Genomic DNA, 17921 nt, shown 5'->3' with positions numbered 1-17921 from the left:
TATTAAAAAACATTTAGTTTCACCCTAACCAAAAGATGAACAGAGGAGTCAGCCCTGTTGTTGATCAAGACTTTCTGAATCAGCTTGAGAGATAGTTAAATTGAGGCCCAGGGTTGGATGGCTTACTTAGTGAAGAAAAGATGGAGTTTGAGCTTCAACACAAACTCTCTGAACCCTAGACTCTGTAACCTAAGCAGATACCCAGGAGCCTTCCACAACCCACAGGAAATGCTACAGGGGTTGAGCTGAGGGAAAAACGGAGGGACTGGAAATATGAAGAAAGGGGAATGGCCCCTGTAGATTTCCCTGGGTGAATTTGATTCACTTTTATCCAGGTGGGAGATTATAGGTTATATAACCCCTCCCCTCAATAATGCAGTCTCTTTCCTGATGGTATCCATTCCCAGAAAACTTGAATCTCAGGGTGATCAGATTTCAGAAAAAGCTGATCTCTCAGAACCTATTTATGCAGGACCTGGGGCCCAGGACACTATCTAACCTGGCGCCATGGAGCTGGGAGGGGCCTTCACCATTTTTCTGGCACTCTGCTTGTCTGGCCTGCTCGTCCTCATTGCTTGGAAACGAATCAACAAGAGGGGAAAGCTCCCGCCATGTCCCACACAGATTTCTTTCTTGGGGAACCTGCTCCAAATCAGCCCTAATGCCCCTTTTCAGTGTCTCATGAACGTAAGTTTGTTCATTTCCTCTCCTGGGGCTAGAAGTAATGAATCATATAGCCAGATACATGTAGACCTTATGACTTCTGAAACAGACTCTGAGAGACTGAGAACCTGAGAATTCTGAAATTCCAGGTGCATTGGAATAAAAGTCTCATGATCTCAGGACTTTGGAATCACAGTCTCAGGATTTTGGGATCTTATATCCTTGAACATGAGGACTCTCGTACTTAGATTTTCACTACTACTTTGAGACTCTGTACCATGAAATCTCAGGCTTCTAGGAATTCAGCATTTCAGAGAGAGAGAAGTGTACATCTCAGAGTTCATGTAATACAGCTCCATCATTTTACAGATGAGGAAACTGGCATGTAAGAGTTGAGGATGGTTTGTGCTCACGAACCCAGGAGTGAAGATTTCCATGCCTTGTTCCCAAGAGTCTTTCCAAGATTACCTTGATCTGTTGTACCCATATTTATATCCTCTGAATTCTCCCTCCCCTAAATCCTTGACTGAACGTGCTCTAATTGACCCCTCCTCTGGTGTCTTGCTTCACTCCCAGCTCCGGAAGAAGTATGGCCCCATGTTCACTGTGTACCTGGGCCCGCGGCCAGTAGTTATTTTGTGTGGACATGAACTGGTGAAGGAGGCTCCGGTAGACCGAGCAGATGAGTTCAGTGGCCGTGGAGAAATGCCTACATTAGACCAAAACTTCCAAGGTCATGGTAGGTAACTACAATCACCAGAAATTATTGCAACATACTAAGTGTGTTCCAGGTTCTTTGATAAGTGCTCTACAGGAATTATTGCATTAACTCCTTTGAGAAAGCCATTAATATTGAACTAATTTTATAAAAAAAAAACACTGGTGAGGAGGATGAGGTAATGTCCCACAGAAGTGGTGGAATCGCTTTGCTTTGAATTGAAGACATCTGATTCTAACGTGATTACTTACTATGTTATTTCAGTTCTTACATTCAATGAATTAGTGTGTGACAATCTTTGTGCACCAGTGTATGAAGATAAGAAATAGCCAACCCTATTTCTTATCTTCATACACATACCTAGCACATAGGTCTCTGACTCTTCCACTTAGGAGGATTATTTTCTAGTGTTACCCACGTACCTACTGCTAACTCCCTATATACTTTAATCCAAAGCAGTTTCATTCTTTCCATCTTTTCATCTCTCTCTCTCTCTGCTTTTTTCTTCCTCCTATCCATTACTCAATAAATCCATGAAAGCATATTCATTATTCTTTATATGCAAACATCTTTCCATTATATTATGTATATATCAATTAATCACCCATCCATCCATTTCTTAATCCTTCCATCATTTGTTTATCTCTTAATCTTCCCATCTACCTTCAAACCATCATCCATTCATCTCAAACCATCCACACATTAACATTTCACTTAGCTACTCAATCTTTCAATCTTCTATCCATCGGTCATCCTAGTCATAAACTCTTCCTTTCATTGATAAATCTACCCGGAAATGTCATTAAACAATTTACCAATCCACACAGCTGGTGATTTCTAAATAAATCTTACTACATGGTAACTCCTTCAGTGAAGGTGTATTGATGTACATGTACAAGCTTCTGTATATACTTATGTGTTGATCTAGAGAATCCATGTAGTGCACAGAAAATAGAACTGTGTTCTAATTTCAGGGTTCTGTATGTGGCATTAAACCCTACCTCTTCCACCTTCCCCCGTACTCACTAAGTAATTTACCCAGTTCTAGCTCTTTCCTATAGGAAACTCTCTTTAATCTCCCCACCATTATTCCTAGCCTGACTCCCTTTTCCTCTGCCCCAGTCTGGACTGCTTTTGAGGGTACTGAAGGAAGGGAATCTTAGTCTCCCCATTGAGCCTGCAAGGTCAAGAGGAACTTCTTCAAGAATAAAAAACTTTTATAGTCCACCCCATCCTTGCCTAGCACACAGCTGAGCACAGAGAGGGGAAGGGAGGCAGGAGCCTGACACTCAGATCCTGGCAGGTATAGCTATGGCCAATGGAGAACGATGGAAGATTCTCCGACGTTTTTCTCTGACCATCCTGCGGGACTTTGGGATGGGAAAGTGGAGCATTGAGGAGCGGATCCAGGAGGAGGCTGGCTACCTGCTGGAGGAATTCCAGAAGACCAAGGGTATGGGGGGTCACAGGGGAGGGCTACTAGGTGACTGGGTATTTATGGGGAGTATAGTCGTGGAAGGTGGACCTTGGTGGAAAAAAACACTCAAATGAAGAGCATGGAGAATATTACAGATTTGCCAAGCTATCAGCCATGTTCCATGGTAAAAATCAACATGGATGACCCCCCAGAGACCATTTGTCTAGAACCTTTTACCTCTGGATCTCACTGTGACTGTGTGCCCATAATATAATATGTAGACTAGGATGATATATGAGTTTGTGTATTTTTTTGGAGGCAGGATCAAATTTCATTATGTTTATAGATTTTTATTGTGGTGAATAACATCAAACTTACCATCTTTACCATTTTTAGTTGTACAATTCTGTAGGGTTAGGTGTATTCATATTGTTGGAAAACAGTCTTTAAATTTTTTTTTTCATCTTGCAAATCAGAAACACTTTACCTATTTTATTATTCTTTTAAAAGGATTCCAGTTCCCAACCAAAAATAGGGTCTGGAACCAATGAAGTTTAGAGAGAAAAGATCCAGGGGCTGAAAAATATGTAAAGAAAAATAGATAAGAGCTAGAAACAGAGATAGATTTCTTTAAATCAGAGATTTTCCATCTGGATTCCATGGATAGTTTATAGGGTCTTTACCAAGGCTTTGAAAGGCCATGTACCCTCACAAGTTATTTGTCAAAATGTGCACTTGTAAATATGTACATTGTTCTGAAGCAACTGTTCCCAAATCTTCTCCCTTGACCTGCATTCCATTTTACAGATGGTGCAGCTGAGGTCTTGGGAAGGATTTCCTCCATAGCCTAAGTGGAATCCATGGTAGAGCTAGACAGAGTCCAGGCTGCTGCTGCCTCCTCCTCCTCCTCCTCCTCCTCTTCCTCCTCCTCCTCCTCCCCCTCCTCCTCCTCCTCCTCCTTCTTCTTCTTTTCTCCTTCTTCTTCTCCTTCTCCTTCTTATTCTTTTCAGTTCTGAGAATCAAACCCAGGGACTCATGCCTGCTAGGGAAGCGCTCTACTACTAAGCTGCACCGCCAGTCCTTCTTTTTAAAATATGGCCTTTACCATTGCTTTCCTCCCAAATCTGTGACTCATTTTCCCTTTTTTAGTCATAGATGGACACAGTACCATTTTAAAATTTTTTTTAGTTGTCAATGAACCTTTATTTTATTTATTTGTATGTGTTGCTGAGAATCAAACCCAGGGCCTTACACGATAGGCAAGCACTCTACCACTTAGGTATGACCCCAGCCCCAGATACAATACATTATTGAAATTTATTTTTATATGGTTCTAAGGATCAAACCCAATGCCTCACATGTGCTAGGCAAGCATTCTACCACTAAGTACAACCCTAGCCCCAAATTTGTGACTCTTATCCACAACTGCATGTAAGCAACAATAACAAAAAATAATTAAGCCTTACCAGCATTTATTGAGTGTTAAATCCATGTCGGGCCATGTGCTAAGCATTTTGCATGGATCATAACATGGAATCTGCATGAACAAATGAAGTGGTCTTTAAGCCAGTTTGCAGATTGAGAAATCTAGAGTCAAACTTCCAAATGAACTAATTCACATATACTATTAAGCAGTAGATACAGGACCCAAATCTACCAATGGATGATTCCATATCCCTGATTACTAATTTTCACCTCCAACATAGACAATTTCCATCACCAGGTGCCCCCATCGATCCCACCTTCTTCCTAAGCCATACTGTTTCCAGTGTCATCAGTTCGGTTGTCTTTGGAAGCCGCTTTGACTATGAGGACAAGGAATTCCTAAACCTGCTGCAGATGATCAATGAGAGCTTCATAGAGATGAGCACCCCCTGGGCACAGGTACCACTGGTTACTTCTCTGCCCACCTCTAGTCTGAGTTCAATAGGCACTTGCCTGTACCTCACTTAATCTTCTCCGCAGCCCTGGAAGACAACTATCAATATGCCCAAATCTCTAGGAAGCCAAAAGCCACACCTGGTTCCCAGACCCAGCACTGCATTTTGAGCCCAGCTCCCTGATTGTAGACACAACCCGCCTGGTGACCAGTACCCACTCCTAAATAATCCTCTTTGCCTGTTCCCCGAAGCTCTATGAGATGTATTCAGGAATCATGCAATATTTGCCAGGAAGACACAAACACCTCTACTATATGATAGAGGATCTTAAGGACTTTGTTGCATCCAGAGTCAATAAGATCAACGAGGCATCCCTTGACCCCCACCATCCCCGAGACTTCATCGACTGATTCCTCATCAAGATGCACCAGGTGCTTGCTTCCCTCCCCCAATACCCTTCTCTCATCTCCTCTGGGTATCTGCACCTTTAAGCCCTTCTGCAGAGGTTGGGGCAAAAAGAGCAAGTACTACTTCCCATGCTTCACTCTATCCATAGATGGGATACAGAAACTATGAAAGTAGAAACTCTTACAACCTTTAAACAATTTTTTAAGTTGATGAAATAAAATTTATTTTTATTGACATGCATTAAATGCATATTTTAGTGGGTGATCACTGGTGTGATATTTCCATACATCATAAGGCAGGCACTGATCAAATTCAAACTTCCTTTTCCACCCACTTGTTTCCAATCACTAGCAATGACAATTCTTCTTTCTGGTTGAGTTTTTAGCTTCTACATGTGAGAGAATATGCGGTATTTGTCTTTCTGTCTGGCTAATTTCATTTAACATAATGACCTCTGGTTTTATCCATTTTGCTGCAGATGGAAGGATTTCCTTCTTCCTTGTGGATGACTAGCTCCCCATTGTATATGGATATGGCACCTTTTTTCTATCAAAAATAAGATTCAAATCCAGAAATTTTAGTAACAAGGAAACTGAAAATCTTACATTTTTCCAGTCATGTATGCCAGAGACTTAATGGTTGTAGAAAAGCAGAGTGAATCTTTAGCGTTTTTGAATTTGGGAAATTTAGAAGCTTAGTTATTTTTAAAAATATATTTTTAGTTGTAGATGGACACAATGTTTGTCTTTTATTTGTTTATTTTATGTGGTGCCAGGGATCAAACCCAGTGTCTCACACATGCCAGGCAAGTGCTCTACCACTGAGCCACAACCCTGGCTCCTAGAAGCTTAGTTTTTTTTTTTTTAAATTGGATCTCAAACTTTAAAAAATTTAAAGTCTTAGAGATGTAAAAATTTAGAGGCTAAATATGTTGTATCATTGATTCTAAGAATTTTAGACATCTGTAAATTTCTATTTTTATCTTATAGAACCTTAGCCCTTGGATATTCAGATGCTAACACACAACAAGGGGGGAGGGGAAGAATAGAAATTCACTGGATTAGACAAAGGGGAATAAAGGGAAGTAGGGGTGGATAGGAAAAGAAAAGGCAGTGGAATGAATGGGACATAACTTTTCTATGTTCATATATGAATATATCACCATGAAACTCCACATCATGTACAACCACAAGAATGGGATCCTAATTAGAATAAGTTATACTCCATGTATGTATAATGTATCAAAATATACTCTACTGTCATGCATATCTAAAAAGGACAAACAAAAAAGTAAATGGAAACAAAGAAACAGTGCTTGGTAGTTTAAAATTATAAACTCTAATATTTATAATTATAACCTTCAAATCTTACAAGGCACTGCTCCTTCCTGCTCTCCTTCTCTGTTCACTCCAGCCGCAGTGCCCTCTGCTCTGTTCTTCCTCTAACACACCAGGATCAGGACCTCAGCTCCTGATTCAGGACCTTTGCTCTGGTTGTTTCCTTTCCCAGACTTACTTTACCTATCTATTTCCTTTTCACAAATGCCTATACTATTCACAGGGAGAAAATTAGAAAATAAAGACTTAAGATGTTAGCTATTTATTATCTCCTCACTTTCAGGAAAAAAATGATCCCCACACAGAATTCAACCTCTCGAATTTGGTCTTAACCACACTCAACCTCTTCTTTGCGGGCACAGAAACAGTGAGCTCCACACTACGCTATGGATTTTTGCTGCTATTGAAGCATCCTGAAGTGGAAGGTGAGTGTCCCCCCGAAATGGCCCATCCTATCTGGCACCTCCCGGTCCTACCAGGACATAATCTTGAAAATTTAGGGTCCACAACCTTAGATAACTCTTCACCCTTCAGAATGCCAGGACATGGGATCTTGAAATCTCTGGATTGCGGGCTAGTAAACCAGCCTTCATCTTGGTGTCTGTTGTAAGAGGCAGCTTCAAACCACACACATATGTTACCTTAAAGTCCTGGAGTTCAGAGAGGTTTGACGAGACTGAAACCAAGGGGGAGCCTTTTCCAGCATTAACAGCTTCCTCTTTTGTATTTCTGGGTTCATGGCTCTTTCTTGCTGCTGCAAGGCCAGTAGTGAAGATCTCTCCTTGCCTCCTCAGCTGCCAGGTCCCCTTTTCCTACTCTGGTCCTCCAGCCTCTCTTATACAGACACACGTGATTGATTATACTAGTGCCCTCTGGATGATCCAGGCTAATCTCTCCCTCTCGAGATCCTTTATTTAATGGCATCTGTGACACCTCTTTTGTCCTTTATTACATAACTTCCACAGGCTTCAGGGATTAGGAGGTAGACGTCTTTGATGACCACATGGAGCTGAAGGCATTGCCAAAATCAAATAGAATCCATCTTCATTCGGCTACAGTCTGGTCTGGTTGGTAACTCTAGTTATGAGAAATTTGTTTCTCACTTACAAAAAAAATCTCCAATTTGGACACTCTTTCCAGTGAAGCAGTTTGAACCAAGCCAAAGCCTTTTTTTTTTTTTTTTGGCTAAAAGGCTGTGTGTGGAAGCCCAGCCGGAAGCAGGATATTGGCCTGCTCATCTGTCTTCCTTGGCTCATTGGTGTTTCCAAGTCCAGCTCAAATGCTCCAGCTAGCATCCAGGCTGGAGGCCTGTGCCTCCCAGGGTCTGATGGACATTTCTTGAGTACCACTGATGTGTCCGTTGTCAAGTGTGGATGATGGCCTTCACCTCAGAGCTCATTTGCTGGAGATTCTTAACTTCGTGGCATTCACAAACAGAAGCTCCTCCTGCCCTCCCTGTCTTGTTTTTTGCCTTCTTCCAGACAAGATCCATAAAGAGATTATCCAGGTGATTGGCCCCCACCGGATGCCACGAGTGGAAGACAGGGTCAAGATGCCTTACACAGATGCCGTCATCCACAAGATCCAAAGACTGACAGACATTGTGCCCATGGGTGTCCCCCACAATGTCATCCAGGACACTCATTTCCAAGGCTACTTTCTGCCCAAGGTTTGGTCACACTCTCACTGTTTCATTCTCCATGGCACCCTTCTCTCCACGTGGTCCTCCCTTCCATGGATTAACCAGGCCTGACTCTGCTTAGCTTCCAAAATCAGATGAGGTCTGCTGCAGTTTGGCTGGGCACAAATCACGAGCCACTGAAGCAGTGAACTCCACCAGCACACTCCACACACCCTCCCAGGAACTCTCCCGAACACTACGCGGCTCCTCTAGGAACCAATAACCGGAAATCCCTCTTCTGGAAATCCCTCCTCCCACACTTCCCCAACCAATGGGAACTCTCTGGGAATCCCCATGAGAACTCCAAAGTAGCTTGAGAACTGCAAAGTAGCAGGCCGAGGCGGATAGTAAAGGTCTAATATACAACCGAATCAATCCAGCATCATTTTAATGACTTACCTCTCAATACTACTGGCAAAATTCCAGGGGCCATTCTGACTCAGCTGTGGCTCTCAGCATCTCCCCCCCTTCTGTTTAAACAACAAGCAATGTGGCTTAGGGACTGTGCCTGTCAGGTTGTACAATACACATATGGTCCTTACCTGTCATCGGATGAGCTGACCTCAAGACGTCAGCCTCCTGTCCTAGGTTGGCACCACTGCAATTGGATCTTTTTTTTTTTTTATTGTTGGTTGTTCAAAACATTACATAGTTCTTAATACATCATATTTCACAGTTTGATTCAAGTGGGTTATGAACTCCCAATTTTACCCCGTATACAGATTGCTGTATCACATCAGTTACCCTTCCATTTATTGACATAATGCCTTTCTAGTGTCTGATGTATTCTGCTGTCTGTCCTATTCTCTATTATCACTGCAATTGGATCTTACCCGTCACTGACTACCGGTCCATCATACAGCCATACTTGTGGATAGGCCTATGCACCAGTTGGGGGGTGAGTTTCTTTGCCTCACCTCTGTTGGCCCCCAAATTTTAGCTGAACAACAACCATCACAATCAGAAGGGAGGAGATTACAAAATGCCACGGCACCAAACCAATTGATGGCTCCTTTGGAAAAATTGTAACACCGGTGACACCATCAGCAAAGATACTCCAGCACTACCACAGTTCGCTGCACCAACAGATAATTCACAATGTATACAAGTGATACATAGTCCAAGCAAGTTCTGCAAGCAATTCAAAGCAGAGGAATCCATCAATATGTTCATTTCCTCCCAAAGTAAATCGACTCTTTGATTGAGCATTACTTGTTGAGTTATTATTCATTGTTGCATCAGTTTATACAGTTTACTGTGATAGCTATCGAAGAAGCTGTAGTTTGGTTTTATCTTGTCTTCACCGGCTCTAGGATGAAGATAGGAATTCTGGCAATGATGGCTAAAAAAAAATTATGTAACATTCCAACAGGCACTAAGAAAACAATTTTTCTGAACAATTTACATTATCCTGAACAGAATTATTAAATATAATGAAAAGGAAAGGTGAAAGTAAACAAACAGATCTTTAACCTCCTTATTTGTTCACATATTAAAACAATCCTCAACAGCTGTTTACCCAATTTAAATTAAACCATTTAAATCATGTGAATAAAAAAATATTTGGATCCATTTTTTCATGAGCGCTCCTCATATATGATATATGGACATATGCACATACAGACATACAACACAAAACACAAGTGTGCACACATAACATACAACACATAAGACAATAGTAAAGGCCTTGTAGCTTTACACATGTGAAATCTCCATTGCAATGTTTAAAAACTCCACAATCAAAAAATAAAACTGATCAGAAAAACATTAACCTAGGTCTGTATGAGCTCAAAAAATAAAATAGAACTTTATGATGTGGGAAAAGGCAATAATAAAATAGATACTGAAAAAAGACATCCTGGTTACCACCTGGGTTTGACTCTTTATTGGATATCCCATCCTTTTTCCTGTAACTTGCATAATGGATCTGAAGGTATTCCCACAAGCAAGCCCCAAGGTTTTTTTTTTTATATTTGAAATGGGCTTTAATGGTGTTCATTATTTATTAGCCTCCAGGTGTGGGAGAACCACTGTTGCAGATGTAAGAGTAGCCAAGCTGGAGCTCTGGATATTAGCTGTTATGGATTTGAGTCAAATCATCTTCTTTTTGGTCTGGAGAAATCACTTTGGTTAATCTCTCTGGAATCCAAATCGGCTGCTGTTCTACCTGTGGAAACACACCAACAGACCCCCGACTCCAGACAATCACTGGGTCAGGACCTTTCCATTGTCCTGTTAGAATATCCTTCCAAAGTACCTTAGGCTTATGTACATTTTTTGGATACATATGCCTTTCCTCAGCACTAAGCCCTGATGAATCCAAATTTTAAAAGTTTAGAGTAAAAAGGGTTATTTTAAGTCTATCTTTGGGGGATATATACCCCTTTCCAATTCCCTCTTTTAGCTTTAATAAGTACATTTGAATAGTTTGATGAGCTATTTCAACTATGTCTTGTCCCTGTGGTTTGTATGAAATTCCTGTTATGAGAGTAATGCCAAATGATAAGCAAAATTGTATAAAAGAGGTAGAAGTATAACCAGGACCATTATCTGTTTTTAATTGTTTTGGAACGCCCACAGTGGCAAAATTTTGTAAGCAATGAGCTATAATATCTTTAGTTTTTTCTCTGGCATGAAGGGAGCCCATCAAAAATCCAGAAGAAGTATCAACTGTAACATGCAAATATTTTAATTTTCCAAAATGTGGCAAGTGTGTGATGTCCATCTGACAAATATGGGTAGGTATCAGTCCTCTAGGATTGACTCCAAGATTAACTTGTGGTAAAAAGGTCACACAATTTTGACATTATTTTATTATTTGTCTAGCTTGCTCCTTAGTTATTTTAAAACACTTTTGTAAAGCATTAGCATTGACATGGAACCTTTTATGAAAATTTGTAGTTTCTAGTGTATAGAAAATATGTATGTCATGTGTAGTTTTATCTGCTAAATCATTGCCCAAACTAAGGGCTCCAGGGAATCCTGTATGTGCTCTGATATGTCCTATAAAGAATGGATCTTTTCTGTCCCAGATTAGACTTTGTATAGTGGAAAACAAAGAGAAAACAGTAGAGGAAGGGGAAATCCTACCAGCATCTTCAAGGGATACTATAGCATTAACTATATACTATCTATCAGAAAATAAATTAAATACAGAATCTTTAAACATCAGAGAAGCTTGTAATACTGCATTAAGCTCTACCTTTTGAGTTGATTGTTTGGGTACTAAAAATGTAAAAGTTTGATCGGGGGTAACTACTGCTGCTGTACCATTATTTGACCCATCAGTGAATATGTTTGGAGATTTCATGATAGGTGTTTTTCTTGTCATTTTTGGAAAAATTACAGGATGCCAAGACCAAAAAGACAATAAAGGATTAAATGGTAAGTGATTATCAAATGAAACATTAGATTTACACATGATTGTTGCCCAAGTATTTAACTCATTAGGTAACTCATCAATTTTATCCAGAGTATATGGAGTAATAATTTTATTGGGAGAAATTCCAAACACTCCCTTTGCTGCTTTTATTCCTTTGAGTATTAATTGTCCTACAGCCTCAGGATACCTAGTAAGAATAGTGGTAGGAGAATAAGATAAATGTATCCACAATAATGGACCTTCTTGCCAAAATACTCCTGTAGGAATATTTTTTGTTGGTAGTACAATAAATAATAAAGGCAAACTTATATCAGTTCTATACAAATGCATATTTTCCATATATGTTTCAATGATTTTTAATGCCTTTCTTGCTTCAGGCATTAACATTCGGGGTGAATTTGGATCTGATGGACCTTTTAGGATATCAAATAAAGGTCCCAACTCTCCTGTTGGTATGCCTAGATAAGGCCTTATCCAATTTATGTCTCCTAATAACTTTTGAAAGTCGTTAAGTGATTTGAGTTGATCTACTCGTATTTGAATTTTTGGTGGATGGACCATGGTTGAGGATAATAGAACTCCTAAATAACTAATTGGAAAATTTAATTGTACTTTATCTATTGCTATCTCTAGATTATAATTTTTTAATAAGTTTGTAAGTGTGGCATAACATTCTAGCAATGTGTTTTATCTTTATGTGCTAATAATACATCATCCATATAGTGAAATATTTGTAGTTCAGGATTTTGATTTCTAAGTGGCTGGATTGCTTTGTTAACATAAATTTGACACATAGTTGGGCTGTTAGCCATCTCTGATTGGGACCTTCATGATTTAGTGCAGGGATAGTAAATGCAAAACGTGGACTATCCTAAGGATGAATTCAAATTGAAAAAAAAAACAATCTTTAATATCTATAGCTAAAACATACCAGGTTTTTGGCAAGGCAGACAATTGAGGAATCTCTGATTGAGCAGGTCCCATAATAACCATCTCATTATTAATGACTCTTAAATCTTGCAATAATCCTTACAAGATTTCTTTTTAATGACAAAAATGGGGGTCTTATAGGGAGATACGGAAGGTTGTATATGTCCCTCCGCTAATTGTTGTTTGACCAGGTCATGGGCTGCTTGTATCTTTTCTTTAGTCAGGGGTCACTGAGGAACCCATACTGGTCTTTCTGATTTCCAAGTAATTTTTATTATCTCAGTGACCCCTTCTGAAAACCCAACCCATGTCTATCTATTCCTTGATCTATTTGTATTGGTGCTGCTATACCTTGTTCTTATTCTCCTAAACTTTTTTCTTTCCTAAAACCTTGTGTAGCCCTAATAGTGGGCGCATTTGGATTGATGTTCTTTGTTAATGTCAAACCTAATTGATCTAGGACATCTCGTCCCCATAAATTTATAGGAAGATGATCCAATACATATGGCTGTATAGTTCCTTCACATCCTTCAGGATCCTTCCGATCTAATACCATTGCACATCTATGGGGATTAGTCACCACTCCTAGGCCTCGAAGCGTTTGAGTGGCTTGTTATAATGGCCAATGTTTTGGCCATTCTTGATGAGATATGATGCTAAGGTCTGCACCTGTATCAAGTAGCCCATTAAATTCATGTCCTTGAATATTTAGTTTTAGCATGGGGCAAGAATCTAAATTTAAAGACAGCACAGCCCAATCTATACCTGTGGAGCCTAATCCCCTGGAACCTCTTTGTACAGTACGGCTGGAAAATTTATCATGCAGGCTGGGTATTATTAATAACTGTGCTATTCTATCTCCTGGTGAAATTACTGATATACCCTTTGGAGAACTAGCTATAATTTTTATTTCACCTTCATAATCAGGATCAATTACCCCAGGACTTATCATAACTCCTTTTAGAGTAGAACTGTGTCCTAACAATAAGCCTACTGTTCCTTGGGGAAGAGGTCCTTTTACTCCTGTGGGAATGATTTGAACTCCCTTCACTGGAGGTAGTACTGCTCTGGTGGAGGTGCAGATGTCCAACTCTGCACTCCCTCTGGTTCGTCTGATGAGAGATCTGATGGATAATGTGTCCTGGGCACTACCCTGATGGTGTTGCTGGGTTCCTCCATTGCCTCGTATATTTGTGGTCCTGGGCCCCGGAGCATTGGGCCCCCCTGTCCATTTTTTGGCAATGGAGCCCTAGATGCCTTTCTCCATGATACTGTGGGTAAACATCTCGTCCTTGACCGTTTTTTGATAATGGAGTACCCTCTATGGTGGTTTGAGAACGGCATTCATTAGCCCAATGTCTCCCTCTATGGCATCGTGGGCAAATACCCAGTATTCTACTCCTTTGATACCTAGCTTTGTTAAACCCTCCTCCTATGGGGAAATTCCTTTTAAAATGTTCTGTTTGTTCACAATTGTAGCATGCTTTTGGCCTGGCATCTAAAGCCTGTTGTACTGAAGCTGCCAAGACTTGCCCTTGTTCATTAATGACTCTACATAATTTAATATATGTGTTTAAATCTTCATGTTTCCATGGTCTAATGACCTCTCTGCACCAACGACTGGCGTCATGTTCAAGTTGGTAATGGATTCAACCATGCTTACACTGAAGGGTGCTTGAGGACCATAGGTTGTTAGAGCCTCCTTTAACTGCTTCACTGTTTTGAAGTCTAAAGCATGGTGAATTCGCTGCCCTCCTGCCTGGTCAAGTACAGGGCATGCTAATCTTTGAGGTCCTGTCTCAGGATCCCATCTATCAACTACGGGGTTGAGTGCCATTCGCTGTCTCCATAGGTGGAGCTGTTGGTTGAATTATGCCCTCTGGTGATAGAACAGAGTTACTAGCAGCCTCCTGTTGTAGCTTCCCCCCTGATAGCTGTTTCTCCTCTAAGCTTTCTTCCTTTAAATTTTCTTCCTCTATCTGACTAGCTCGAGAGACCTTGTCTTTTGCTTGATCTAACATGTTTTCTACCATAGTCTGGACCTCTAACAATTTACTTAACACTCTTTCTGTTTGTTTTTTACTAATTTCTAATCTACTATAAAGATAACGCAATTCCTTTTAAAATGTCCTGTTTGTTCACAATTGTAGCATTTTTCGGCCTGGAATCTAAAGCCTGTTTTACTGCAGCTGCCAAGACTTGCCCTTGTTCATTAATGTCTCTACATAATTTAATATATGTGTTTTAATCTCCTTGTTTCCATGGTCTAATGGCCTCCTTGCACCATCTGTTTGCTTGCTCAAAGGCTAGCTGTTTAATTAATGGCATTGCTTGTTCTGTGTCCCCCCAAACTCTGGTAACTGTTTGAATAAGCCTATCTACAAATTCAGCGTAAGGTTCATTAGCTCCTTGTATTATCTTAGATAATTGACCTTGTAAATCTTCATGTCTTTGTAAAGTCTTCCATGCCCTAACTGCATCTGCAGCAATTTGTGAATATATAGCAGGATCATATTCAATTTGTTGCTGTTGACCCTCATAAGGTCCTTTTCCTAACAACATATCTAGATTTCTTTGAGGGTAACCGGCTGCTGCATTTCACCTAGCCGTCTGCATGCAAAATTCCTCATTGGCAACCTTCCATAACAAGTATTGCCCTCCATTTAGCACAGCTTTACACATGCTAGCCCAGTCTGCTGGCGTCATGTCCAAGTTGGTAATGGATTCGACCATGCTTACAGTGAAGGGTGCTTGGGGACCATAGGTTGTTACAGCCTCCTTTAATTGCTTCACTGTTTTGAAATCTAAAGCATGGTGAATTCGCTGCCCTCCTGCCTGGTCAAGTACAGGGCATGCTAATCTTTGAGGTTCTGTCTCAAGATCCCATCTATCAACTACAGGGGTTGGGGGCCCCATAGCTTATGTTGTCTCTATAGGTGGAGCTGTTGGTTGGACACTTATGCCCTCTGGTGATAGAAAGGTGTTAGTAGCAGCCTCCTGTTGTAACTTTTTCCCTAATAGTTCTTCCTTTAAATTTTCTTCCACTGTCTGACTAGCTCCAGAGACCTTCTCTTTTACTTGTTCTAAAATGTCTTTCTCTAAGGTCTGAACCTCTAACAATTTACTTAACACTCTTTTGGTTTGTTTTTTACTAATGTCTAATCTACTATAAAGATAACACAACCCAACAAGATAACACAAACAAAACCGAAACAGAATGAAACAAAAACGGAACAAAAAATCGTTGTATCAATTTTCCTATTTTCTTGACATGTGCATTTGTGGTCTATTTCTATCTCTTCTTCAGGGGAGAACAACTTCAAACCTTGAGGCAACCATTTTTCCCAGTTTGCCTGAGAAAGTTCTAGGGATAGGCAGCTTGAAACAAAAACAAAACAAATCAAAACAAGAACACATTGTTTTTTGAAATGGTCACCCATTCTCTCGCCTTCCCTTAGGGGCGAGCAATTTCACTTACCTCCAGGCTTCAGGCGTTCCCCCTAGGCCGCCAAATGCCGCAGTCTGGCTGGGCACAAATCACGAGCCATTGAAGCTGGATCAAACTTTATTTCTGAACTCCACCAGCACACTCCACACATGCTCCCGGGAACTCTCCCGAATGCCACAAGGCTCCTCCAGGAATCAATAACCGGAAATCCTTCTTCTGGAAACCCCTTCTCCCGCAGTTCCCCAACCAATGGGAACTCTCTGGGAATCCCCACGAGAACTCCAAAGTAGTGTGAGAACTCCAAAGTAGCAGGCCGAGGTGGACAGTAAAGGTCTAATATACAACTGAATCAATCCAGCATCATCTTAATGGTTTGCCTCCCAATCAATTCTATTGGCAATTTTCCAGGGGCCATTCTGACTCGGCTGTGGCTCTCAGCAGAGGTCTGGTGGGTCCAGGCTAGTATGGCTGCAGACTCTTGGTTCACCACCCCCTGTCCAATACTTATTTCTTCTAATTGCTCCCCTCTTCACCCCAGGGCACAGATGTCTTTCCTGTGATTGGCTCTGTCCTCAAAGACCCCAAATACTTCCGCTACCCAGATGCCTTCTATCCTGAACACTTCCTGGATGAACAGGGATGCTTCAAGAAGAACGAGGCTTTTGTGCCTTTCTCCTCTGGTAGGTTTCAATGTATGGGTTTCCCCTAGGACATTTTAGAACTTTTTCTTGAAGCCCAAGTCAGAGTGGAAGCTGAGGACTATGTCCTGAAACTCTCAAATCCTAAAATCCCTGAATCAGGGAATATTAACACCACTGGCTCTCATGTTTAGAAAATGTTAGAGTAGAGCAGCAAAATTTTCCTATTAAGAACCAAATACAAAATATTTTAGTTTTTCCCTAGCCTTGTGATCCTTGTCTGAACTACTCACCCCTGCTATTGTACTATGGAAGTGACCATCAACAACACTGAAACAAATGAGCATATTGTGAGCCTATGAAATTTTATTTATGGACACTGAAGTTTGAATTTCATACTTTTGAAAAATCTTTGAGGAACTCAAATGAAGAGAAGTTTGAAATTCTTGGGTCCTTTAGAAACTTTCCATTGGAATCAATGGAATCTGAGGCAGAGAGAAGCAGCTGCCAGTGTTGAGCCCTGCTAAGAAGCAGGTCCTAGCTGAGCATGGACAGGAGGAGCCCACTGAGTCTTGCTAATGACCCTATAAAGTGGACACAGTCATGACTCTTGAGATGCTGATGAGGCAGCTGAGGCCCACTGGGGTGATCAGGCCAGATGCCTCCCAGGCCCTCAGTACCTAGCAGATATGACCTGACCTCTCACCCTGTTCTGTGCCTGCAGGAAAACGCATCTGCCTGGGGGAGGCCCTGGCCCGCATGGAACTCTTCCTCTACTTCACCTCCATCCTTCAGAACTTCTCTTTACGTTCACTGGTCCCCGTGGCAGACATTGACATCACTCCCAGGATGTCAGGCTTCGGCAACATCCCCCCAACTTACAAGCTCTGCCTTGTGGCCCACTGAGCGCCCCCTACTGGCCAGGCAAGACCAGTCTGAGAGCTGAGCTCTTCCTCTTGCTCCCCAACTCACCCACCCTCCTCATCTCTCCAAATTCTCCCCATAACCCTAAGAGAAGGCACTCTCACTACTGTGATGGGACCACAGGTCAGAGGATGACATCCAAAACCACACAGCTGTATGTCTTTGTTTTAGAAAAGCAACAAACTGCCCAACATCTGGCACAAGCCCGTAGGTGTAAGTTCACAGTTTCCTCTGCCTTGTTTCTGGCTGCAACAAACTTCTGTAGATTCTGTCTTTATGTTGTTCCCTTGCCTGAGCCCTGATAGTGATCATAATATAGTTCACAATTTTTTCTGGTTTATTTTGATGTGCATTCCCCCCAATAAAATCAACAGAGCTCAAGACTGTTACATATAGGAAATTTATTGTGCATTGTGTGAAACAGTATATAAAGTACAGAAAACCACCTGAAGTGAGCTTTTGGACTTCCTCATCACTGGTCATCTTTTCTGACAG

At 41.1% G+C, this 17921-nt stretch overlaps 1 protein-coding gene across 1 annotated transcript; it reads left to right on the top strand.

Annotated features, from left to right (window-relative positions):
* Window positions 1–507: 507 nt before the first annotated feature.
* On the top strand, window positions 508–17408 carry LOC144250411 (cytochrome P450 2G1-like). Its single transcript, XM_077793210.1, is given in 9 exon segments — window positions 508–687; window positions 1240–1402; window positions 2685–2834; window positions 4522–4682; window positions 4930–5109; window positions 6707–6848; window positions 7905–8092; window positions 16403–16544; window positions 17227–17408. Coding segments are annotated over 9 exon segments (1488 nt in total).
* The last annotated feature ends 513 nt before the right edge of the window (window positions 17409–17921 follow it).

The sequence above is a fragment of the Urocitellus parryii genome, chromosome 15 (assembly GCF_045843805.1).
Source record: "Urocitellus parryii isolate mUroPar1 chromosome 15, mUroPar1.hap1, whole genome shotgun sequence".
NCBI lineage: Eukaryota > Metazoa > Chordata > Mammalia > Rodentia > Sciuridae > Urocitellus > Urocitellus parryii.
This window is presented reverse-complemented; position numbering and strand designations above follow the sequence as displayed.